This window comes from Columba livia, chromosome Z (assembly GCF_036013475.1).
Source record: "Columba livia isolate bColLiv1 breed racing homer chromosome Z, bColLiv1.pat.W.v2, whole genome shotgun sequence".
Taxonomy (NCBI): Eukaryota; Metazoa; Chordata; class Aves; order Columbiformes; family Columbidae; genus Columba; species Columba livia.
Genome location: NC_088642.1, coordinates 65,449,380 through 65,477,269, shown reverse-complemented (window position 1 = coordinate 65,477,269; position 27,890 = coordinate 65,449,380). Strand labels below are relative to the sequence as shown.

Genomic DNA, 27,890 nt, shown 5'->3' with positions numbered 1-27,890 from the left:
TGTGAGCTTTTTGGGGAAATGTCATTGAAAACTGTTGTTTGTCTCAAAATCACTTGATATGCAGAGGACAGATAGATAGTTTTTCTTGGAGTAACCAGAGGAATGCATTTAACCAATATTTCACCATTACTATCTGTACTAGTATATACAAGCAGCTTTAACTTATGTCAGGTTAGGGAACAAAATTTGAAAAAGTCAGTTTTGTACCACATAGCATGTCCTCAAAAAAGCATGAAGCTTCTTGATCTAAAATATACTAGAGTTGGCTTCAGCCCAGGTATCCAATTCAGAAATCAAGGGATTTAGATACTAGGATCAATTTCCATTTCCTTCCTTGAATTTGGTGGTATTAATAGCTGAGGGTTGAACGCAAAGAAGGGTCATGGCTTGACTGCACCAAGGTTTTCTGACACTTCCTAAACCCAAGTAATGCTAAGCTACTTCTTTTTTTTTTTTTTTTTGATCCTACAAATAGTGATTATTTTTATAAGAGGATTAATAATTTACCAAGAATAAATTCTATGAACTCCTTCTAGATATAAAGGACAGATTAACTCTTCACAACTAAACAATTAACCACAAATAATTTGATTTCATTTGTATGGACCATAGATCACTAGACCATATAAGAAAGTCCAGTATCACACACACAAAAAAATTAATAGACCCACGTTAATCTTCAATATGTATGAAGTGCTTGGCAGTAAAGCATGTAGGTAACCAGATGTTACAAAAAGTATTTACCTCACAAAAAAAGTGTTTATCACACAGCTCAGATAAGGAATTCAACATGGAATTCAACTGATAATTTCATGTAAAGCCCATCATATCTTTTTTCCAGCAGCTACTCATTGTTTTGGTGCATTAGTTTATTTATTTATTTATTCATAAATATTTATTATGAAAACATTCAAAAGCTTTTATTTCAATTCAGCCAGATTAACAATTTTATTCCCCTAAATTTTTGTTAAATTCCACTGTAAGAGACACCTTGCAATAACAGTCCACGTAATTGGTTTATGATATCCATTTAAAATCAGATCTCTTGCAAATGCTGTGAAGCAGAAATCCTTGAATGGTTCATAATATCATCTTTACCCAATTATAAGTAAACTTAATATTTCATCTGGGTATTTTTATTCCTAAGTACAATACTTAAGTAGTCAAAATTTACCTCTACAGACAATGACACCAAGAGATGCCATAATCCAATGTAATCTTGCTAGTAAGAAATTTGGTGTACTCTGTCTTTAGAGAACAAGGATAATATTCAAGCAACCTCTGTTTACTGTGTAGATTCCAGCTGATTATATCAAGGTAGATCAAATGGACTCATTTGGAAGAACAGGTGGAAAAATAATAGTCAAAACAACCATGGAGAACTAATTATGAGTTGAAGAATAGTGATTAAGATGCTTATAGGGAATACACTATTTCTAGATGTCATCCAGGGGTTGCAAAAGGTATTTTCCAATGTCATGATCCAAACAAAATGAAAAAAGTATTTATTGAGAAAATAACTGAGATGGTAGGAGAAAAAGAGTATCCAAAACTCTAGGCAAAACAACACTGAGATATCTGGGATGAAACCTGGTAGCTAGGCTCAGCCTGTCTAAGTGTAGTCATTAAAAGAAAAAGTCTACAAAAGCAAATAAAGAGAAAAAAAAGAGGCGGGGGGGGGGGGGGGGGTGGTGGGGTGGTGGGAAAAGGTGTCTGGTTATCTTTATTGTAAAGGAGAAAAAGCCTAAATCTGAATATATAAATAGGTAAAATACCTCCGCTGTAGATAATGTCATGGTCCCATTCCAACCAAAACAAGATTATAACATTTTTATGACTGTATCTTATTTTACTAGAGTTAAACAAAATAAATAGCCTCTTTCAAGAATTAAAAATTTATAAATTACGCAGAATGGGAAAGTTCTGGGATATGCTACTTTGGTCTGTTAAGTTAAGAAAACCTCTAGATCTCAAGACAGTTAGACCCATTCCTGTTATCTTCAAGGAATTCTGCCAGAAAATCTATACCTAAATGAAGGACCACAGGATAGCTAGGTGGCACATGTATTTGTGCCAGAGGTAATCTGAGCCAGCTCCATCGGCTCCATGGGAATCACTGTTCTCTCTGACTCTGAAAATGCAAAATTCACTACTACTGAGGAGTTACCATGGGAGAGATTCCTCTGACTCTTTTTTCACAGTGGATGAGATAGGGCTCAAAGAAAAGCACCGCCACCAGTTTTGGTACAGTCTTTCCACACAAGGTCATATATTGGGTATGTAGACTACATGACACCTTTTTCTTGCACTTATTCTGCAGTTTCTTCATAAAAGTGCATTTAGGGAGTGATTATTTCTAAGGGCCAAGGACACTATCACACAAACATCTGTGTGTTCCCAAAGACTGGGAACTCAATTTCCATCAAGAGTCCTTTGTCTGGACAGCCTTCTGAACAGCAGGTTGCAAATGTAATAGCATTCTCTGCTAGTCTTTAAATTCATTACTGACGGGTAATGATTTCATGCACTAGCATGTTCACACTTCTTTATCACCAGCCTAATCATTAGGCACATTTACATGGTATTCATTGCTTCTTATGCAGGTATCCTGCATAGCTTTGACCATCTTTTTTAATTTTATAATTTGTGCTTAAGTTCCACATAAATTTGCCAGAAAAAAATATCCAGGAATTTCCCATGTCCATTGCTTAAGCCTTTTAAAACTAGGCTGAGTAAAACATTTAACAGTATGCTGAATAACGCACTAAAGATTTTAATTTCCTGCTGTGGAAGTGGGAGTGATAAGATAATCTAATGTAGCATCTCCCTGCCCAATATCCATAGTTTCTTGATCACTAGTGTTTTAAAAAAAAATCATTCCTCAAGGCAGTAGCTTCTCAGCATTGCTCAGTTTTTAGTTTTTCTTTTTTTTTGTTTTTTTTTTTTGTTTTACCTTTAAGACTATGCACTTCTCAGTTTGATGACACATTTTTAAAATACTCTATTAACAGCAGTCTTTTTACTGCATCTATCTTCATTAATCTCCATTATTATCCAGTTATATATCTCTAAAGCACTCAGCTCCTCTGCAACTCAGAGGGCAATTCACTCCATATATCATTTCACACAGTCATTTATGACATTGTGTTTCTCAAGAGAGGATGAAAGGAAAAAAAATTCCCGCAGTGAGATTTTCACTTGTAGCCCTTCCTGAATATGCAACAGCAAGCAGCACACAGTAAATCCAGTATCTGAAGTCATACTCCTTAGCACTGACCGTATTCACACTTGTTTGTTTTTTTTTTTTAAATACAAAAGGAATCAAAAAACACCAATGAAGCTAAAAAAATTACAGTTTAAAACAAAACCAATGTCATATAATCTTTTAAAAGATACCTGATGTTAAATGGACTTGCCATTTTATACTTCTGCAACTTTGGAAAAAATACAATTTTCTTTTCTTTTAAAGATTACTCAAAAACTTTTTTTTTATAAAACTTGCCTTTCCATTGTATCTTGAAAGTTAAGTGTTGTCCATTGTTTTATATATAGCACTAATCTTTAGGAAAAATGCACATACTATTGATAAATCTGTAAAGGCAATGTCTTTTAGATAACAGAAATGTTATTGTTCATCTTCTGATGTGTTTTGTATTTTGTGAGAAAGTCTATTGAACATTGCTGATGGCAACTGATAATTGTTGTTGTCAAAGAAATCATGCACTTGAATTGGTATTTCAATCACTACTATTGTGCTGCTCTCTCCCTTCTTTGTAAACCACTTAACAAATTATTGTAATAAACAATATGAACAACATGAATGAGATTGATTTTATTGCTTTGTTTATCTTAAAGATTATGCATGTGGAAAAACAACTATAGTTACTCAGAACTGGATCAACATAATCTTTTATTTGCGACATGACTTTAGAGGTTGAAATAAGTCTTTAGGATTGTTTTCCTGCTTTCTCATTTCTGTTCCTTCCATTAAGTCAAGCATTTCCACTCTAAAGAGAGTATCTGTGTGCTGGACTGCTATGTAGTCTTGGTAATGCTATCTTGGTCCTCATCACAAGGTAAAATAGCCATCAGATCTAGGAACAAGCTCTATGATAACATGGGACATTTCACACACGTTCCTCACCTGACTGTGGTACAGAAAAGGATAAAAGAAATAGGCAAATTGCAACACAAAAATGGACTACGAATAACAAAGAATAAATGTGAACTAATACGGGTGGGAGCAGAAGTCACAGGACCACGGAAGACTGTAGCCTCAATGTGGAAGGAGGAAACATGCACTTGAGCACGAATCACAGGCAGCACAGCAAACAGAATGTAATTTCTGATGCACAAGAAAAACAGACATTTCAGTGTAGAGGAATCTGTAAAACTGGATGTTCCTATCCTGGAGACCTGCAGTTACAACTATAATATAGCTGCTGAAAAGTATTAGACATGCTGCAAAAACAACAAAATCAAGGGGTATACACAATATGTCAATGATATTCAACTGCCTTCTCCCAGTTTTGGGTCAATGTAATCTACAAAGCTTATCCCAGAACACTTAATTTTGATAAAATTTGCTCAAATTTGTTAAAATTGTTCATCCAAAACATCACTTGGTCTGGAGAACCTGTAAAAGAATAAGAAGGAGCATAGCTCAGATCATCATGTTCCCAGGTAGGGACAATCAGTAATTAAGCTTGCTTTGGGTTGGTTTATAGAATGTAGAGTTAGTCATCCTGCCCCTCTCTGTCTTTCCTGAGGTACTCATCCACTTTCCTTATGCAGCAGAATTTGCCTTGATATTAGTGTCTCTCCCAGATCTTCACATGCTCAACTATCTCAGGGGTTTTTTTTTGTAATATCAGACTCACTGCCTCTTTCCAGTCAATATTAATACCTTTTCATTCATCAGTTCATCAATTCAATCAATTTATGACTTATTATTTCTTGATACAATGGACGTTGTTGGTTCTCTACACCTTTCCAAACTCCTATCTCTTTTTATTATTCCCTGTGACTACTTAGTTTCCCAGTGCCCAGATACCATCACAAAGACTGAGAAAAACATAGAAAATGAAGACTCAGAAGATGCTACCAAAGAGAACGGAACATGAAGTCAATTGCTATATATATCGTAATTCACATCTACAACACACCAAGTGAATGCAAATGGAGCAACTATGAACAAAGGAATTGTGGTTTTTGCATTGTTGAAATTTGCTGTTTGATATTGGAATGCATTCTTAAGTAAATGTGGTTATGTTATACATAATTTTAATGTGCTTTTCTCACTTCATGGGTTTTTGTTACTGACTTTTTACCTGCTGTCTATTATATATTTATTTTAGACTATGGAAATGATGTTAGACAAAAAGTTAATTTGAGTGATTTTCTTATTCGAGTTCAAAATAGGTTGTAAAGCAGTGGAGACAACTTGCAACATCAACAACACATTTGGCCCAGGAACTGCTTACGAAATGTACAGTGCAGTGGTGGTTCAAGAAGTTTCATAAAAGAGATTAAAGCCTTGAAGATGAGGAGCGTAGTGGCTGGCCATTGGATATTGACAATGACCAAATGAGTGCAATTATCGAAGACAGACCTCTTACAGCTCCACAAGAAGTTGCCAAAGAACTCAACATCAACTATTCTATGGTCATTCAGCATTTGAAGCAAATTGGAAAGGTGAAAAAGCTTGAGAAGTGGGTGCCTCATGAGCTGACCAAAAACCAAAAAAAAATCATTGTTTTGTTGTCTTCTCCTATTCTATGCAACAAAGAAAAATTTCTCAATTGGATCATGAAGTGCTATGAAAAGTGGATTTTATATGACAACCAGCAACAACCAGGTCAGTGGTTGGACTGAAAAGAACCTTCAAAGCATTTCTCAAAGCCAAACTTTCATGAAGAAAAGGTCATGGTCACTGTTTGGTGGTTTGCTGTCAGTCTGATCCACTAAAGCTTTCTGAATCCCAGCTAAACCATTACATCTGAGAAGCAAGCTCAGCAAATTGATAAGTTGCACCAAAAATTGCAATGGCTGCAGCCAGCACTGGTCAACAGAAAAGGCCCAATTTTTCTCAGTGACAATGCCTGACAACACATAGTGCAACCAATGCTTCAAAAGTTGAACAAATAGGGCTACAAAGTTTTGCCTCATTCACCATATTAATCTGATCTCTTGCCAACTGACTGTCACTTCTTCAAGCATCTCAAAAATTTTTTGCAGGGAAAACACTTCCACAACAAGCAGGATGCAAAAAATGCTTTCCAAGAGTTTGTCAAATCCAGAAGCACAGATTTTTATGCTACAGGAATAAATAATCTTGTTTTGCATTGGCAAAAATGTGTGGATTATAATGGTTCCTATTTTGATTAATAAAGATTTGTTTGAGCCTAGGTATAATGATTTAAAATTCACAGTCCAAAACTGCAATTACTGTTGTACCAACCTTATATCATAAAGTTAATTTTACATTCATGAAATGGTCTATAAGGGTTTAACTACACAATTTTCCCTCTGCTATAAACTGTGCAAAGTCCGTGGAGCTTGCTAAAGTGGTTTTTCTTCCATTCTGTATGCCAAGGATTATGCAAAGGATATAGTACAAAATAATTTTGTTAATCTTGTTTTGAATAGTTTCTCATGGACATTTAGGCACACAGAGATACTAAAGGAAACTAAATGACTGAGCTATATCTGTATATAATAGTGGGAATACCCAGCAGTATGTTGAAATGTGTATTTGGTTACCTACAACATCAAGAAAGCATGATTGTTAACACAATTAAAACAGTTTATTGGGAGAAAAGAAAAAAGAAAAGAAAAGAAAAGAAAAGAAAAGAAAAGAAAAGAAAAGAAAAGAAAAGAAAAGAAAAGAAAAGAAAAGAAAAGAAAAGAAAAGAAAAGAAAAGAAAAGAAAAGAAAAGAAAAGAAAAGAAAAGAAAAGAAAAGAAAAGAAAAGAAAAGAAAAGAAAAGAAAAGAGAAGAGAAGAGAAGAGAAGAGAAGGGAAGGGAAGGGAAGGGAAGGGAAGGGAAGGGAAGGGAAGGGAAGGGAAGGGAAGGGAAGGGAAGGGAAGGGAAGGGAAGGGAAGGGAAGGGAAGGGAAGGGAAGGGAAGGGAAGGGAAGGGAAGGGAAGGGAAGGGAAGGGAAGGGAAGGGAAGGGAAGGGAAGGGAAGGGAAGGGAAGGGAAGGGAAGGGAAGGGAAGGGAAGGGAAGGGAAGGGAAGGGAAGGGAAGGGAAGGGAAGGGAAGGGAAGGGAAGGGAAGGGAAGGGAAGGAAGGGAAGGGAAGGGAAGGGAAGGGAAGGGAAGGGAAGGGAAGGGAAGGGAAGGGAAGGGAAGGGAAGGGAAGGGAAGGGAAGGGAAGGGAAGGGAAGGGAAGGGAAGGGAAGGGAAGGGAAGGGAAGGGAAGGGAAGGGAAGGGAAGGGAAGGGAAGGGAAGGGAAGGGAAGGGAAGGGAAGGGAAGGGAAGGGAAGGGAAGGGAAGGGAAGGGAAGGGAAGGGAAGGGAAGGGAAGGGAAGGGAAGGGAAGGGAAGGGAAGGGAAGGGAAGGGAAGGGAAGGGAAGGGAAGGGAAGGGAAGGGAAGGGAAGGGAAGGGAAGGGAAGGAAGGGAAGGGAAAGGAAGGGAAGGGAAGGGAAGGGAAGGGAAGAAAAGAAAAGAAAAGAAAAGAAAAGAAAAGAAAAGAAAAGAAAAGAAAAGAAAAGAAAAGAAAAGAAAAGAAAAGAAAAAGAGAAAAGAAGAGAAAAGAAAAAAAAGAGAAAGAAAAGAAAAAAAGAGAAAGAAAAGAGAAAGAAATGCCTGCATAAAGCAGCAAGAACATAGTCCTACACTGTAAATCGATATTCTTTGTTAAGGTAGCAATTTAAATCAAAATGCAGTTCTGTTTTCTGATGTCCAAAAAATCTATGCTATGCACTAAGCCTAGCAGACTATCAGTTCAGAAACAAGGGGACAGAACAAATGCCTGCACAATACACAGGATTTAGTTGTTGCTCTATTTCTTTCTTTCTCCCTTCAATGCTCCCTTTCAAGAATTTCCATCAAGGCAGACCAGTAAGTAATCTTGCTGGATTTTGAAACCATGAGAATCAAGTGGTTTTGAATTAATAATAAAAAAATCACTCACTATTACTGACCAAGCTTCCAAGAAATCCACCAGCTTAAGACAAAGAGGTAGAATAGGCTGATTTTTCTGGGAGTGGGGGCATGGGAATGGAGAAATAGAAATCTCATAGAGCTGCTTCTGGAATAAATCACTCCCATATTTTCCTCTCTGTATGCTAAAACCAGAGAAGGATTTACACGTGAATATTCCAGGCTCTGTGTATTCAGCTTCACCATATACCAGCCACTGTAGTTTCTGAATAGGCACAAAGTATCCAATATATCTTACAGGTCCTTAGGCGCATTTCTCAATGTATTTAAAACCAAATCTATTTGATTGTTTTAGATGCATCCATGGAAGACAGAATGCTTCACCAAGATGAATGTAAAAAGCTGAAAAATCATTCTAAAACCTTTTTTATCACAATTCTGATTTAAAGAAAAAGTTCTGCTCTGATGAACCTGTCAGCAATGCATGTAGGAACAAAAGTTATGTCATACCTTTCTTGCAACACAAAAATGCAACTTTTTTTTTTTTTTTTTTTTTACACAGGGTAGGAAAGAAGCAAAAATCCTCATTGTGTAGAAGATTGCATCTAGAATTTTCAGTGTCAACTGGAAGAACTGGCTCTAAGCACTTAGACCACACTCAACCTACCATTTACTCCCCATTAACAATAAAAATCTTGATCCAAGTCTCAATCCAGGATTTGCACTATCCAAAAACTGAATTCAGCTCACAGGGACTGGTCAACAGATTTCTTTCTGAGATCCATTACAGCACAGGGAAGAATCATCTCTACACAAAAAGAACTTTCTTAGGGGTGAGTACTCTATTGAAAAATTAATTCCTGGAGGGATGAAACCCCACCTTTCCTTCTTGTCAAAACCTCACTAACTTCTGGTCCATGCAGATTAATTCCAATCTTCAACATAAACAGGAATGAGAATAAATACCTATAATAGTACACTGAGATTCACAAAAAAGGTTGTTCCAGTGCCCACACTATTCCACCTGATGAAGAGGGAAGAACAAATATTGTTGCAACTGAAGGTGATCAGGTAAGAATGACACAGAGCAAAAACTCTCATGTAACAGAAATAAGCTTCCCATTCAAATAGTAATTTCTCTGTAGCATAATAAATAACTAATACTCTTTGGATAGGACACTGTAGGCAGAAAAGTATTACAGTGGATTGTCATTTAAAGGCTAGATATTATATGTGCTATAACTTGTAGAAGAATTTTTCTGATAAACCCATATTTCAGCCTCTACCAATAATCTTTTGCTTCTTACTTTCCCAAAAGTCAGCAAAAAATGTGGTATGATCAGACTGACAAACATCTTGTTCTAAGGCATAACAGATTACAGCCAACATATTTGGATACAGGCCTGCACTACTAATCTGAAAATTACAAGTAAGGAAGAGAAGCCATGGAAAGCATACAAGAATAAAACTGAGGCTTGACTTGAATGCAATCTTCAAATAAGGATTTAATAAAACAATTATGGAATGTTAATTAAAAATGCCAAAAGATTAAACACATTCATCATGGTTTAACAATTCAGTATGTGGTAGCCGATTATTGAAACCACATTGTGCTTAACAGTACTGCAATTGAGGATGTGTAATTTAGGATTTATTCTGATTCTGTGGTCCTCCATTCATAGCTTTAAAAGTAATTACCATTCTAAATCTAAATATTAGGTGCGGAGGAAATGTTGCTAAACTGTTCTGCAAGCAGTTAATTAATTCTGACCTTTTACAGGCTTTAGCCATGTCTACAAACGCACGTGCTGCTTTCTTCATCTGAACATAGAAACATAGAAGTTTTGTCTATAGGTATTCTTGTATAAAGTAACTTCTAAAAGTTTATGCTCTCAAATACCATTACTGTAAGCCTTATGGCAACCGTGAGATGAGGATCACATTAATATCCTTAAAAAAAGAAAAAAGACACTGAAGACACTGACAGTGGAGATGTTAGAATCAAGCCTTCTGACCTTCTGATTGTTGATGTAAACTATATAGCCATTCACCAGTGCTTTTTGCTGATGCTGAAACTGGCAGCTTCCAAAACCCTTTGTCAATGTCCTAGACCAGAGGTCAGTCAAGAAACCAGGCCATGGTAAGATGGCACACATGCCAGCTCGGAAATATGCAGGCATACAGACTTATATTTAGGTCAGGAAACTAAATTTAGACTCTGAACCACGCCAGTGATTTTTCAGTAGTATAATTTTTCTAGGACTAGTGCCCTGGCGTAGCTTAGTGTGACCCAAAAAGGAAAAAGTTTAAGCATTTCTAACACACTTCTAATCCCTCTGATGTGCTACCTCTCCCTTAGATAGTCAAAGCTCCCTAGGCTGGATTTTTTAGCCCCCATCCTCAGGAGGCATCCTTGGCCCATGTGAACAAACAATGGAAAAAAATAATCCCCTTTAATTTGCAGTGCTGCTGAGGGGTATTGACCAAAGGTAGAGGCAGAAGACTGAGTCTCTGGCTAACTGTGAGAGGCAGTGTTGATCCCAGCGTCTCTATGTCTATATTCAGTGTGTCTATGAAAATTCTGTACAACTGGGAAGCAAGAGAAGCATTCTTGAAAAGCCTGTGGTTCTAAAGCATCACAGCCATAGTCAAGAAGTATCTTTATAACTGCAGGAAAGGCAAAACTGAAAGAATAAGGTGGGATTTCTTCCTCTAGTTTGTTTCAGAGAGCTCAGTAGTGAACATTTGCTGGAATGTCTATGTTATTTCAAACATGGCATCTAAATAGGCATATGCAAATTATAAAGGGATACATGTGTATACCTTTATCTCAATTAGTTATATATGGCTTATATATTATAGATACATATACAAAGAAAGAAAAAAACCTAACAGGACTTCAAAGATGTACCAGCCTAACACAGAAATATGAAGGTACACTTGGTAAACTTGCAAGCAGCTAAGGCTGTGCAACCACGTATTTTACTAGAGTTAGTATTTGCAAAACAGAAAATGGGCAAATACGTAGCAGTAGAAAAAGGTATTCTTAGTCAATTATGTAATCTAAGTCCAACAAAAATTAACACTTTCCTCCAAAATGTTTAAATGAGCCACTCATTTCATCATCATTAGTGGTTAAAAGATTATAGCTTTCACTCATGCTTTGCCTTCTGTAGAATAATTGAAGATGAAATTCATGACCTTGCTAGAGAACTTTATACTACTCTTTGGTCTACTTGATGCTTACCCATCGTACCTTTATTAATAAATTCCATTAAAATTATTATATACATTTTTCCAATAATATAAAAAACATGAATTTTTCATTTTAATGAAGTGAGGCCTTATAAAACAGTGATGTTTAGTGTTTCTTTTGAAAAGCTAGAATTACACATATTTTGAGTGTAATAACTCTTACCTAATTTCCCTCATGAACTACTTACACCACAGTTTCAATTTACAGTTTCAAAAGACCTTTATTGAGATGCACAGAAGCAAGACTTGCACACATAGAACATCCTCATATTGTAGTAGCCCAAAATAAGCTACTAGTTATTTGAATTAAACTCATGTAGAGTGAAAACAGCGTAATGAAAAAAAAAAAAAAATTACAGTGATCATTGAAACAAGCAGAAAAGCTACTTAATCTGATGGAAATTAGGGAAATTTTCAGTTGTAAGGAAAACGCATCTAGAAGAGATATCAATAAACATAACTCTGTTTAAGTACTGTGGTAGACCAAACAGTGTTCTATATCACTACACAAACAGTGGCATAGTTGTATTTCAACTTTATTTTTTCCTAATGTGGGCAAGGCTAATAACTCAGTCCTTCTAAAAACAGCCTCCTTTCCTCCTGTGTCAGCTCCAGCACTAGATACAGTCATGGGACAGTTTTGGCAGCTGTGGGACCTGGATTTAAAACTTGGAATGTTTTGGCATGGTTTTTTGTTTGCTTTTTTTTTTTTTTATCTTCCTGAGCAGGAGTGCCTTGATTTCCTTTCTGACAGAAAAGAAAAATACAGGAACAGGTAGGCATGCAAAACATTCAATGGTCATGCTTCTATTTTTAAGGAGATGTAAATACTGTCATTAAGAGAGAATCAGAAAAATGGAAAAGAAAGCATTAGAACCTTTTAGTATCTGAGTACTTGTAGACATTTAGAATTAAAGCAAGTGGGAAATGACAGTGGTTCATTCTAATTTTTGTTTTCGATGATGCACAGATATCTAGATATGTAATAATTCCTCTTTTTTTAAAGCAGGTGAACCTTTAAGATAAAAACCTTTATCAGTCTAGAGCAACTCACCCTGGAGTAAACAAGTAACAATTCTGTAAAGTACAGACTGAGAAACATTTCAAAATAATTGTGGCAGGAAATTATTTTCACTGAAAACAGTCCATGCTCAAAATAGCAAGTGGGTAAGAAGCAGTCATGAAAGTGGGTTGAATTGTGAGACAGAAGTTTAACAAAGTGTTTTTTAAAAAATTACTGTGATATAATAAAATCTTGACAATTACTGTGAGAAAAGTAACACAAAGGATGACGTGGGTCAGCGAAATCAGAACACAATTTGTCAGCCAGTGCCTGAATAATTTTCTCAACTAATGAAACAGCTGAGTCAGGTTATATGGAAGAAGAGGATCCCACTATATGCAGTCAAGTTTCCATTTCACTGAGAAAAATGAAAAGGCTGCTCTGATCTCTAAAGACATGAGATTCTTCCACAGCAAGGATGTTTAACCTACGGGCTAGGAGCACCCTGTTGTTCTAAAGAAACCAGGTGCTTATGGCATGACAATGAGCTTCACAGGCCATGTTCTGCCGTGCCATGGAGCTGCTACAGGTGGTCTGTGCCCTAATTGTTTCCCACTGCTTTCCTTAGCACCCTAGACAAAGCCTCAGTTTGATCTGGATATCTCTGAGGGCATTATTTTCCAGACAATTCTTGAACAATTCATGGTCTCTGGCTGCAAGCAGTAATTCAGGCAGCTCTTCCTTACACCCCAAAATATTGAGGTCAGTCTCATGGTTTTGCCCAGACTCTTGATTTTCAAACAATTGGATTGGCAGCAACATACACAGAACTGTCCTAACTTGCACCAGGAAGATCTGTTCTCTACAAAGAATAAATACAAGGTAAGACTAGTCAGAGAAGAGTTCTTCCTATCATCAAAGCTTTTTTCTTTATCTGTTATATCAGCAATTGCGTGGTGTAGGGCCTGTAATTACTGCAGGATTTCCCATACCTAAGGAGCTCGAAGCTGGATTTTGCACCACAGTTTTATAACCATTTAGAAGTATGTGATCTTTGGCTGAGAAGCCTGTAAATTCCTTAGTCAATGGGCTGAGCATCCTCTACTCTTACACACCAAACAATTCAGAGTACAAAGTAAAAGAAAGAGTATGGCTCAAAAAATAACATAAATAAATGTTTATGATATTTCAATTTTGAAAATTATCTCTTTCATCTGAAATGCATAAGGAATACACTGTAAATACCTTCCTTTGTTAGTGTAACATCAGTGGTTGGCTTTGCACAAGACAGAAAACTCTAATAATATAAGTCTTCCTGTGGCTTCTAGTAATTCCCCTCCCTTGAGCTAATGATGGCAGAGATACAGTAATAGACTTGGGGTTTACTGCTTATATTGAAATGGAAACTCTAAGACCTAATGGCTACAGTATTAAGAGGCTGTAGATATAGGATAGAAATATAATTGAAAGATAAGAAAAGCACCTCTGTGAGCCATTTCAATGACCATGATAAAGCCTACAGATTGTAGAAAGAGGGCATCCACTATAACACAGCAAAAAAGGTGACTTACTGTTCTGTATTCTTCACTGGACATTGACTATCACAAGTTAAGATATTTGGGCTAACATAGTTTTTAACACACAAACTTGCAAACAATTGCTTAAAACTGCCTCACAAGCAGTTAGTGTATTTCCTCATTAAGTGTATTTGTTGTAGTAATGGGTTACAAAAAGCACAAGCTCTTTTGATCTCTCCAACTTTCACTGGGATTAGCAAGGTATTATAGCGTGATTGCTAACAGCTTTAAGGCACAGGCCCAGAAAGCTATACACATCTGCTCACTGACTGTGGCCATTCTCTCATTTATATCATAAAAGACTTATCTGGCACCTCTGTATAGGCATCTATTCTCCCAAATGGTTATGGAGTTAGGTGGATATTACTTTTCAACATCAGAAGAGAATCAGCCTTTTTGGATGCTTTCAGCTACCCACAGAAATAGCCATGCATGCTTTTTCTGAACAGTGAACACACGTTCTTCAGACAGTAACTTCTAAATAGGGATCACCAGCCTCCATTTTCCCAGAAAGCATCAAATCAGGGGAAAAAATAAAGGTTGAAGACTTTTATAAATGATAATTAAGACACTAGCTGCACAGCTTTCCCTGAGGCTCTGTGTGCGCACTGCTTTTGAAAAGCTGCAAACAGATAAACATACTCTGTGTTGGTCACAGGACTCCTGAAAAGAGCCAAGAGATTTATACGGGAAGTATGATAAAAGAGTCTGTTTTCTCTGTGTCTTTGCAGTAGGTTTTGTCATTAGACAAACCATAATTGCAGTGGAAATTACATGAAAAAAGGATTGGTCCTGTGAGTTGAGAAAGCTTGGTCCTGAAATATAGCTTGTGCTTTCTTTCTGGAGAACTACACTCTATATCTCTGCCACTGCAACTGTTTTTTTCTATCACTCCAGCCAAGATATTTGTAACCATGTACTTTTTGTTCTTGTAGATGCCTTACCTGTTATCTTCAGCTTGAGAGACAAAGATGCTGAGCACTCACAATTGTGTCTGAGGTCAATAGTTCCCCTCTGAACTTATTGCAATGTCATGTGAGGTGAATTGAAAAAGATGGATCCTCGTGTCTCAAACAGACCACTCAAGAACAGTAGATGCTTTTGACATTAATGTCTGTGAGCCTTTGAGAATACATCCGTAAAACAGGAAGAATACCCCATATATGCCACAGAAATTTAGGAAAACAAATTCACTAGTATTTAAGAAACAGAAATTTAGAATAAGAGCCAGAGAAATATTCTTGTTGAAATTAATGCTTGTCTTTGAAATAAAGTCTGCACAGGACACAGTAAACAGATCATGAGATCACATATACAGTTAAAGTATTTCAGCTAAAATACAAAAAAGTTACTTCAAGCTCTCCCATACTACCTGTTCACTCATGCAGAGAAACCCATATATACTTCTGTAGTTGAAGATGAGATTAAGATTGCAAAATCATAATTTCTGTGCAATATTCTTTCAGTGTAGCTGTGTTTTCATACACACAGAGCTGCACAGAAAGGTCACAGGAACCACACACCATCATTTTGAAATAATAATAAAAAAAAGAACACTACCCTGAAGTCAAATCTATGAATAATTTGCAGAGTACTTGTTAGTTGTGTGAACATCATACACTTATAAACAGGTGTAAGACCAGCACAACTCAGAAAACAACAAATCAGTTCATTGGTATTGATAAATCAGTAACAAAATGCTGCTTGCTTCTCCAGACTACAGAGAATAAATGGTTTTAATGAATAATAATTTCAGCCATAGGGTAGCAAAAGACTGGCACTCTCTGTACAAAGGATATTGTCCTGGCAGTAAAGTAGTTGCTTGACACCATCCCGAACTGCCATAAAATTACCCACAGTGGTAGAACAAAGTGTTGGTTTTGCCTGATTTGAAATCTCTTTTAGCAGTTGTAAAGCACTAAGCACAACTTCTCTAGACGGATTAGCACAAACACAGTGGATTATTTAATGCCTTCACTCCTTTTGTTTACTGGATTCTTTGGCCTGAGCGACAAGACTTATCAAAAGACATCCATGCCACCCTTCCAAAGTCCTAGCTCTGCATGCTCCCACCAATGATAAGTGGCTAACATTCACTCATGCATCAAGAAAGGTAACTTCAGTCATTGCCCTCTGAGGCTATGAGAAAAAATTTATTAAAAAGGCAGTAAGCACATCTGTGCCAACACTTAATTATTCTAGAATCACTCTCCTTTTTCTTATCTTACAGAGTCTTTATTTTGAACTTTAATCCCTAAAATACATCACTAATTTATGGTAATACCAGATGCTACTGCACCACCACTTGTGTTAAACCAGTGTGTTGAACATCACAATATATTGGTGCTTGAAAATATCATACCTATAAAAGTACCACAGTTTAAAATCAGCTGGCTTGCTGTATTTCAAACTAAAGCATGGATCCAAGTTCTTTGCTTCCACGTGCTATTCTTCAAAACACATTAGAGGGCTATCTTCTACAAGACATGAAATCCTACAGACCTGAAACATATATCTTGCCAGGCATATATAGAAGAGAGTGAAAATCTGTTTTACATAAAATGCTTTTCCCTGTTTGTTACATTCCTTGGTGCACCTTATAAAATTATTTTCAAAGTGTTATCTATTTTTTACATAAACTATGAATCTAACTTTACTCATTCATATTGAATAAAAAATAATCTCTTTGCGTGTACAAATCAACCAATGGTAGCAAATTAGACTGCCAAAATTTTGAATGAAAATTTTTTCATTAGAAAACAAAAGACCAATTTGTGCTTCTTTTGAAAAAGTATGCACTTAAAATAATGAAACCTCATATGCATCTGACACCTACCCTTGTGAACAAGTCTTTATTTACATGGACATTTCTGTGTAGCAAACCTAATTTTGTAACTTCCCACAAATTAATGAAGCAGGATGAAAGATCTATGAAAAATCTGTATTTCTGCAAACATTTCCATCAAGTATTTTAGAATAAGGCAAGATTCCTACCGGATCTTCTGTTTTGTGGTTATGCAGCAAATCAGATAGGAAATCGTCATGAAGACTATCTCTCCGTATCAATGTAAATTCACGTAGGAAAACTGCTTCTTGATTTTGGTCTCCACAAACCTAGAAGGACAATATAGAATTAGGAAAAGCAGTATTCTAATTCTGTCATGGACACAATCATAATATCCAGATAAATCAAACAGGAAGATTAAAATCTACACTAAGATAAGCACAGGACTTACAAAATGGACTGTTGTTATTACTCACAACTTCTGTATTACTAAATTTATTTTACTAAGAAGGAAGTCCCTGCTCTGCTGCTTTTATTATGCAAATTTCTTGTATTAACCCCTTTGCTAACCAGATGCCATAATTATCCTGGCTCTACCTATCCTAACTGAGAAGGTCAGAGAAAAAAAAAGGCCTAGGAGTACCACGAATATGATGTGTGGTGTCCAGGGGGAGGATGACGTACAGATTTGCCTTACCACTCCCTACGAGTGAGTTGGTATTTCTGTTTGGGAGGAGACAGTCCTCCCTGCCAGCTGGGAAGTGAGATCAGAGCTGCTGCAGAGCTTGTGCAGCTATAATGGATTGAGTAGAAGGAGATGATCTAATAAAATTGAAGTGGGGGATGGGAATATCTTAATATGAAGTGAGTAATGGGAAGAAATAAGAGTTCCTGAATCCAAGATTTCTGCTGGTTAACATAGCAGGGTTTTTCTTTGATGTAAGCCTCTTGTTTCTAGTAGTAACATAATTCTTTTGGTTGCTTCAAGCTCCTTTGCTGTAAATTTCAATTAAACAAACAAACAAACAAACAAAACAAAACAAAAACACAACAAACCAAACCAACCAAACAAAAACGACAACAAAATCACACAGCACCAAACTGCCTTCCATAGAAGCAACAGAGTTTTAGATGTGTGGAGATTTTAAATTTATACTTAACTTCTTGTCTTGTGGATAATGTTGGGAGATATATTATTGAGTTATGGCAAAGAAGACTCCTCAGGGATATCAGAGAAAAAACACAGAATCATAGAATAGTTTGGGTTAAAAGGTCAGCTAGTCCAACCCCCACTACGATGAGCACGGACAACATGCATGTATGCAAAAGAAAAAGAAGCCCTGCTACTGACCCATATTCTTTCTGTAACAAAAATTATCGAGAAGTAATTATCTTACAAATAAAATGTCCCTGAAACAGCTTGTATTTCATAAAAATGTTTCATACTAGGAGTGGCAAAAAATGTCCAACAATAGAAGTTATTTCAAGAAATTGTAGTTTTAGTTAACTTTTAAGTAACACACTCTACTTGTGATTTTAAGCACTTATGGTCAGCAGATACAATGCTAAAATTATTATTAATTAGTTTATCTTACAATTTTGTGCCTCTAACTTCAAAAGTCAAATTACAAACAGGGTAAAAAAGTCACTTCCTCACCAATGATTCACCTTCCTACTTCATTTATTTTTCATCTGTACAAAAATACCCCAATTCTGCAAAATCTTTTCCTTATAAGAGCAGTCAGATTCCTGCTATTACAATTTCTAACTGGTTTTCAAAAAGAAACCAAACCTGCTGAAGTACTGTATTATCTTCCTAAGTTATCAATAGTTAAAATGAAGTCTTCATAAAGAAAGCATTTGGAGTATCAATAGTCTCAATAAAATATTGCTAAACTTTAAGACTTAACTATTTAGCATATCAATATGAATGCTTTAACTGCTGATAAATAAGTGGGAGGAAAGTAGATGTCAGAGGCACTGTTCAGCAAGAGTAGGCAGACCAAGAAAGTAAAAAAAAAAGTCATACAGAAACTGAGATGAAGCAAGAAGAGAAATAAAAAACAAGAGCAGCAAGAATAACATGATTTTTTTTTCTTTACTCAGCAAATCTGAGTGATAAAATCTTGAAAAAATGAGAGAACTGAAAAGTACGCAGTCATCTAAAAAGGTGTATTCTCCTCTTTATTTATACTTTTTAGCTTTCTGCTTTGCAGAGTAGTTCCTCCTGAATTCACTGTAATTTATACATCTGCCAAAGAAAATTAGTCCTTGTCCTTCCTGAGAAAGCTGAAATCAATCTATTTAAGATGAGTGTCATTAAATTGGATTAATATCTGGAAATAGTTTTCCATTTTTCAAGTTTCCTTGAAGTCTTGGCTACATACATATCACCATTTCATTATCTCAGGAAAACTATTATCTTTTAACACGGCCACCATATCTCTCATCTCTGTTCCTTCAGTTTATGATCAGACAAGCTTAGAAAACAGTCTCCAAAAATAAGGCAATGAACCTTTCTTAAGGAGTGAGCAAACGATATGAAGAACGAGTATCCTGGCAGAAATTGGACCTTTAGCAGCAGCAATCAGCAGCAGCAATATGCGGCTTTTCAAGAACCTCCAAAGAACATTGTAAATGGGTTTTCACTAACGGATGCGTGAAGATCAACAGCATAACACCAAAGTTTCTCAGTGTTACAGAGCAGACTTATAAAATTGAGGTGAAAAAAAATTCCAGCAAATGTCTAAGCAATAATGTTTTTCTTGGTTTACCTCAGTTCTTATCTTTCTCAGAACACTGTTGAAAAATAGTTGTTTAAATCTGGTGGTGTGAGTACTAGAGTCAGAAATCTTTGAGGAGTCAGGCAGAGATATACAAATTTGGAAAATAAAAGCCCTAACACAAACTAGAGGGTGGAAGGATGCACCCGAGCCAAAAGAGTTTAGGTTTTCTTGCACTTGAGTACTGGCCCACTGTGGAAGTAACTTCATTAATTTTGCAGTGAGCAGTGATAAAGTAGACTACTAATAATTCTTGGTTAGCAAGACATAATAGTGATGCTTTGCTGAATTCAGGAGGCACAGAAATGACAACTCAGGCCAGCAATCTGGTACAAATAATCATGGTACCTTCTATAGCACCTTTCTCAGCACAGAGGCCAAGACATTCCAAAGTATCTCACTCACAATGCAGAAGTATCAGATGTGGCCTCAAATGTTTACAATTAACTATTTGGGCACATCCTAGGAGTAGTTGCTCAGTGAAAGCTTTTCTTATTTTGCATATTCAAAGCCCTAAGCACCCAGAAAAATTACTACTAACATCAAAACTTGAGGAAAAAAATGTGTACTGGCTTAGTAAAAATGCTTCTTCTGACAAAATAACTTTAAAAAACAGGTTCTTTAAGCTTCCTGTTTTTTTTGAGAGGCCTGAATGTCTTTACAATAATAAGAAGGATTACTTTTCCTTATTAGCAGTATTCTTAGGTATGAATCTCTTGGGTTTTACAATGCAAAAAAGTTAGAACATGAAGCATAAGACAGAAATTAAAGTATTAGATAATAAAAAGGTAGCAAAGACATTTATAGTGAGGGGTGAGGAATGTAGGCCTTTAACAAGGCAAGTTTTTGTACAACATGCTTTTTGGTTTGAACTCCATTCTAAACAGGATAGCAACTTGTGCATGTATTTCAACTCCGAATTACTCTCAATGAAAGCTAAGAACATTGCACTGTATCACCCAAGTAAAAGAGTGCCACACTTTTATGCAGGTGACAAGAGCCTTACTGCATCCCTCAGCCCTGCAAGACACAAACACGTAAGAAGGAAAGGCATCCTAGAAGACCCACAGGTGAATGTCAGCAGCTGCTCGCTGTCAAATGAACTTGACTAGTACCACTGGTGCCTCTATTAAATGTTTAACACAATCTCAGAGGGAGTTCTGAAACAAGAAAATTATTACTGTTGCATTTAATCTTCCATGGTTTTGTGCTGAAATTTTGATTCAGATTTTCTTCCTTTATTCTCCAAAAAGTAATTAGGGTGGGTAAGGAGAGGTAAAAGACCAATATCAGGTACCAAACTTAGAAGTTATTATAGTCTGGCTCCAAATCTGAATTCTGAAAGCAGTTTGTCTTTACAGAAGTTCATGTAAGAACTGAAAACATGCAAAAATTATACAGCCTGATTTTGCACTGTTAATCATTCTGAATTAACATTCCTCCACAAAAAGACAGAAACCTATGCACAATTTGAAATCTACTCTGTATGTTTTCTTCTGGGAATGTCTTGGGTATGAGCACACTGTTTTTCAGAGGAATACACACAAAAGAGATACTACCTATTTAATTAAGGACAGCACTCTCTAAATGCTGTGTTTCTGTATTACACATTAATGCACTGGTCATTCAGAATGTTCAAAATTTTCCAAACAGATTTTCTAGGCCCCATAGGGTAATAGGCAGACCCAGGTAAGCAGTGTCAATGCATTTGTAACAGGGTTGATAATTAGAAGCCTTTACTATGATGAAGTCAGCTCTTGCTTTAAACTAAAGACTAGAAGAATCCATGTCTAATGTGAACTGAGAGATAAGGCAGACTCTAAAACCAAAACCGAATTTTTAGGCAGAGGTACTCCATCTTAGACTTTTCACTCTCTTTCACCATTCAGTTCTCACAGATGGAATTAGGGCAGTGAAGATGACTGCTCTCCCCACGAAAACTCCCTTCCCTTCTATAAATTAAGTTCTGTTTGGTTTGAGTCCAAATAAATTGTTTTCTTGCCCAAACAACAAGAAGAAAACAAAAAAAAATAAAAGCTTTCTTTTCTTTTATTTTTGTGAGATCAGACAAGAAGATTTATTTCATTTCTAGGTCACTGTAACAAAATTAAAGGAAACCATGGACTATTGCAATCTGCCGCAGGTAACAAGGTTGAGTTCCCAGAGACCCAATAACTGAATGACAATTTAGTTCATGCGGATGTAGATAGCTTTTACATGAGCATCTCCATTACTGGCCCAGTGGACAGTCACCTACTGGAGTGGTGTCACTGTACAGAAAATATTTAACACCACATGAGAGGGCAGGAGAAAATTCATATAATTTTACACACGATTCTCATGTAGCCACAGCATGAAGAAAGTCTGTAAGAAAATAGCAAGATTCTTCTGATATTCTCTGTGTTTTCTTCTCACTTTCCATTCCTTATTATCCTTGAAAGTAGTTCAGGTTCTCTACTCAAGGTAGAAAAGACTATTCCAGGCCTAAGCTAACTGCTACCGATCTGATTCCTTCATATCTTTCCTCTTAGTTTGTTTTGAAGATGAGTTCTCTTGTTCATGCAGAATTTTTTGAAGGTAACCTTTAGAGATTAGATTCCTAGCGTGCTTTGGCTTCGATAGTTAGTAGCTATTTCTTGCCTTACAACCCTTATATTTTGTGGCTCTGATTCTCAGTTTTCTTTTAAATAGTGAAATGGTTGTCTAGATTTTCAAATTAAATCAATCCTAAACTAGCATTTTTCACTACTATCGTCTTCTGATGCCTCAAAATAGGATCGCATGGCCTGAGGAAGATAAGTTATATGACAGAAACAAGCAAATAAGTCTTTACCCCTCTGGAAAATATTTTTTTCCTGAGACCTGAATATCAACAATATTGTTTTCTGATTCCAGTCTTTCCAAACAGTGGTTATATTATTGTTTCTGAATTACAGCCTGTCTCTTAGGAAACTGGAGAATGTTTGTACTGGTTTTGTAGGTCTAGAATTTTTTAAAGACAGAAGGAGGTTCTTATTTGGCTTCTCTGAAGGTACTCACAAAGTGCCCCAAAAATACAAACCCAAATAGCAATTTATTTCCCAAGGGAATGTTTTATTCAACAGTGAAATGTTCCCACCAGAAATCTTTTTGCTTGCCTTGAAATATATTTAATCTTTTTTTCTTTCCTCTCTGCCTTTCCACAGAGACTGAATTCATTATTATCTTAATGGTAATGCCCTGACTTCTTTTAAAGCTCTGTGAAGGAAATGTGGCTTTGTGCTAATTATTTTCAGTTCTTAAACAGACACAATAGAAAAGTCTGGTTAATGTATTCATTGAAGGAATTATTTAAGCTCCATTTCAGTCTCTTATTATGTATGAACAAAAGAAACAAAAAGTGATTTGCACTCAAGAATTACAGCATGAAGTGTCCCTCAAACAAAACTACCAGCTACTAACATCTCAGACAGACATTAGCAATGATGGGGATAAATTTGTAAAGCATGCACATGCCTACACTTGACCCACAGTGTACCAACAAGGGAGAAAGCCAATATGGCCCCATTAAATGGAGTGGCAAAAACGCAGAATGCAAAAAACCACTTCAATTCTCCTGCTGCCAAGCAACCTTAGCCAAAAAAGAAGGTCGGGGAGGGGGGTAAGGGGGTGGAGAAGAGAAAATAGGGGTAGAGGTTGGGAAGTGGAGAAAGAAGAAGGGAAAAAAATAATTAAAAACAAACAAACAAACAAACAAACAAACAACCGAGCAAACTGTGGAGAAAAAAGCTGAAGCTGAAGTTCGCATAGAAGCAAACAAATCAAAGTTGTGCAATTCCTTTTAAATCCTGCTGATTAGAAAGTTCTTTCTAGCTGTAGTTTACACAAAATGCAGATCTGAGAAAGTTTCACAAACAAGAGCTGGAACTATATTTCAGAACATTATCTAGTTTCTCATTTATTGGATACACAAGAGATGGGTATGACTTGTGTTCCCCAAGCAAGTTTTCTTTAAAAAAATTCAAAAAGACTACTCTGGTTCGAGCAAGACTGTGTCTGAATTCAAGCCAGATTTGCTTTCCAAAACATGCCAAACAAATACTATTCAAAATACTGCAATGTAGACATACAAATGTAAATGTGACACATAATTAAAAGAAACCAAGACACACAGTCTTGAGAACTCTTTTTCTACCACTTGCTTTGTTGCCTCACTTGGTTGACCATCAACAGCTAAGTGATGGTTAACTCCACTGTAATTTTTCAAAAGGTGAATGAGTTTTAAAATGTTCAGAGTCAGTATGTGCCGCAAGAGAAAGTGGAGCAGGTAAGAGGTTCAGAAATCATATTGCAAGCTTCAGTATGCTCATTTATCAACAAATGTTGTTGCTGACCTGCAATTTCCACCTGAAGGCCCAAATAGACAACAAACTATGCCAAACTGCATGAAGAACAATCACCTGGGATTTGCAAGATCGGTCGTTTCCGAATGTTATCAAACCAGCAGTACCTGATTTCCAATAATTATTAGCATGAAAGAAAGCAGAAAACAAGACCTACCACTGTTTGGCAAGATATACAATAATTAGCTGTACACACAATCTAATTATTTATTGCTTGGTATTTTTGTACATGATAGAAAACATGGTACTAATACAACTTTTCTGTAGTAAGGAAAAAACAAATAATAAATATGCATCCAGGAAAATAATTAGCTTAGAACAAATAATTTTAAGAAGTTGTTGTTCTTCCTCATCGAACCCCATTGCTCAGTTTTTTATTTCAGCTGAACTACAGAATACGTAAGGCTTCCTTCTTCAATTTTAGCTGAGTTTTGGAAGAGAAAACTTGCAAGTTCTCCAGAATTGCTTCCTCAGTCTTCCTGGGCACTCTGGACAATATTTTCCTCATGAAAAACAAATTTCACAATGGTAATTTTCACGTTTTCTTCAGAACTGAAATCTTGGACTTTTTTGACCCAGGACCAATGAACACCAAAAAACTTCCAAGCAAAGCAGTCAAACTACTAATTCTTCTTTTTTTTGTTTTACAATTAAACTTTATTATAAAACAGAATAATGACCACTGTAAAAATTTAATTGAGCTGACATTATGGACTTGGGTTCAGACCCTAGTTGAACAAAGTTCAAGTACTGTGGTGGAAGGTCTGTTTATTTTGTTGTGTCTCTACCATACTAATGTAAAATAATTTAATTATCACAACATAATTATTCACAAGGTGGGGTTCTTTATGTAAACCATATTTTCCTCATTACAGTCTTATCATATTGTTAGGCCTTTGACCAGCTCTCTGCTTTGTTAGGAACTAGAACTTCAGGAATGTCCTGGTAGACCACTGATGGGTATTTAGTACATTTATACTATTTTCTGCTTATCAAATAATTCAGTATTTACAGCAAGCTAAATACTTCAAATAGCCAATGCAGACATTAGAAAACAGTAGTAACACTATCTTTATGACTTGAAATTCAATCAGATACATATCACTTATAGCTTCATAGTAAAGCATTGCAAATTCTGTTTAGTCCAGGTGTGCATGCTTTTTGTTGGCTGGGTAGCTTAACTACCATTCTTTCCATCAATACAATGATTTGCTTTGTTTCTATTTTGAGATCAGATTCATAAGACTTTGTGACAGCTTGCACAATGCAGAAAAAGAAGACAGGATCTTCTCATGTTTGTGAAATATTAAGACACCCGGTAAGAAAAATATCAGAATGAGCAGCTTAATGGCATGAGATTTAATGTAAATCTTTCCAATGTGATTGTCCTTGCATTAGAAGATTTAATTCATAGACTCTGAGGAATATTCTTTCTTCACATTGGAATTTATGTCCTATACTTTAGTTTAAAAACACATTTGATCAGATTTGTAATGCTTTCTGCCAATGGTAAGACTGGGTTTAATAACTTCAGAATCTTTTTAATTCTGAACAGCATGTGGAAATAGGAGTTGGGCTTTTTTTTTTTTTTTTTTTCCCCTAGAGGAAATCAAACCAAACCAAACCAAACCTCAAATTTTGTCTTTGTAGGGTTGGAAGTTTCCTTTTTTATCTTTCCATATTTAGTTTACCAAACATCTCTCACATGTGTTATCAATGAAGTCAGCTGGGTCACACTCTAGCAATCAGAATTTCTAACTTCTCTCAGATCTTTATGCTCTGAAAAAGGAGCTAAATGTTTTCTGGAGATGATGATAGCAGGGCTGAGTATTTGACACAAACTAGCAAGTAACAGACCAAATATCCAGATGGAGTAAATTAGGACAGCTTCATTTAAGCTATTTATACCAGCTGAAGAATTATACCTGTTCCAACTTTTTTTTTTTTTTTTTTTTTTTTTTTTTTAATCACAGCAGGACATTCTAATTATTTATTTATCTTTCCAAACATCTTCCTGGTTGTACTGTTTAGCAAGATACTATGTCTCTAATTTACTTTTCAGAATATTTGGGTCCCTATTGTCTGAGTGTGGTGGGCAGTGACATAGCAGCTGCCCAACCCTCCAAGCTGGTGTGTCCAGCCAGAGAACACCTTTCCCGCACCCTTCCCAGCTCGTGATAAACCACACTGCCTCTCCCAAGCACAGACAAGGTCCCCTGCACCACCTGTGTTACATGGTGTCTCCCTGTCTGTGCATACACAACAGCATACCTCTTTTATACTGTGTTGTGTTCCTACTGTCAGTAATGAAAGAATTTCCTAGAATATGAGTCATATACCTTTTGTGGCAGAGTTACTTGAAGCCTATCTTGGTGTTGGATACACCTCTTAATCTCACTAGATGCTGTTTCACAGCATTTTTGGAGTTTCATAGTATCGACAACCAGAGGCCACATCTGTTGTCAGGCTATACAGTTTCAAACATACAATTTCTTCACTAAGCCATCAATGTACTCTGTATTACTCATCAATAACTTTTGGGTGAAGGAAAAAACATCTTTTAAAAGAAGCATCCAGTCTGAAAATGCATCTCATCACTTGATGATAGGGAGCATGAAATAATATTCTGTACCAGCATTAGTACATTTTACAGGAGTCATTATACCTGAATTCCCTCCTGAATGCTTTTCAGTGCAGTTTGTCACATCTTTCTGCTTAAAACATGGTACAACTTAAATAAAAAACAATTGTGGTATGTGCAAGTGAAAGAAATACCAACTATAGAAAGTATACCATCCAGCAGCTACTCGGAGCTGCTAGAAGATAATGCCATGTATTTAAGGTTGAGGCACAGACAGAGCAGAATCCAGCAGCCAAGAGAGTCCACGCAGAGGCAGACAAAGCAGAGAACCAAAGAGCCTCTCAGTAAGCTCCCAAATGCCTGCCGTGAGGCTGCTCTGAGGACCAGATCAGCTTCAAGGAATTTGAAACTGACTCTTTTCCAGCCTGCAGCTAATGCCACTGGCATGGCCTCCATTTCTCCTGTCCGTTCAGGGCTTGATTTGAACTCCAGAGTAAAATACCTTGATCTGGGATTCTAAAAGATATTTTTTTTCCTTTCAACTCTTTCCTGTTTATCGCAACCCAGAGTAAAACGCAGCACAGAAGTTTCCAGATAAAGAACTCACAATGCATCAAAAATCAAGACGGAAAGAATCTTCCAGTTCATTTAAACCTCTTTCACTAGCAGTGCTTACTGCTACATTTTTTAGACAAACCACCTTCTTAGTCTGTTAATTCTGGATTTTTTACTAGTTTAATGGAACATTCCACTAGTATACAAGTAACAGAGAATCCTGCCAAACTAATGTCTCATTTCATCAGTAATATGGGTCTATCAACTCAGAATGTAGATGCCACCATTCAAACCTCAAAGGTGACCAGAAGCTGTACAGATGAAACAGGGTGATGCTGTGATCACTCACTACAGATAACTCAGTTGTGAAACTTATTAGCAAAGGAAAAACTGAATGCAGTAGCATTGAAATTGAAACATCTTAGAACAGAATCAGACAGGTGAGTTAATATGAAGTGTACACAGGGCTGCCACAGTGAATAGTAACCTCCACTGGAATACGTAGTACCTGCTAGAGTTCAGGGAACAAGAAAATCAGAGTCATCTGTATATTTCATTTGAAAAAGGCAGATTATACTATGTCTGCCCACTGTGTCTGTACTTTTGACTGAAGTTACTAATTTCTGAACCTGGATATGTACCACAGGGCCAGATGAACACTCATCTGATGTCATCATTAGTGTACTAGAAATAAGCTTTTGATGATAGTGTGATTTATAGTGTGCTTTTCTAAATTAGAACTTATGATTTCTTTTTAGTCTAGTGACTGGAGCTTGTTTCACATAAAGTCAAGTATTTCCTAAAAAGAAACTGATTTGTCCCTCCACAGCCACCTGGTATATCAACAAGAAGTTTTGAACCT

General features: G+C 36.4%; 1 protein-coding gene across 3 annotated transcripts in view; it reads right to left on the bottom strand.

Annotated features, from left to right (window-relative positions):
- ADAMTSL1 (ADAMTS like 1) overlaps positions 1 to 27,890 on the bottom strand; it is a 438,476-nt gene that overhangs the window by 305,887 nt on the left and 104,699 nt on the right. For all 3 annotated transcript variants that reach the window (XM_065046188.1, XM_065046189.1, XM_065046190.1), the window contains exon 2: positions 16,937 to 17,056. In XM_065046188.1, the coding sequence (XP_064902260.1) occupies positions 16,937 to 17,056 (120 nt within the window). The remainder of the gene's footprint in view (positions 1 to 16,936; positions 17,057 to 27,890) is intronic.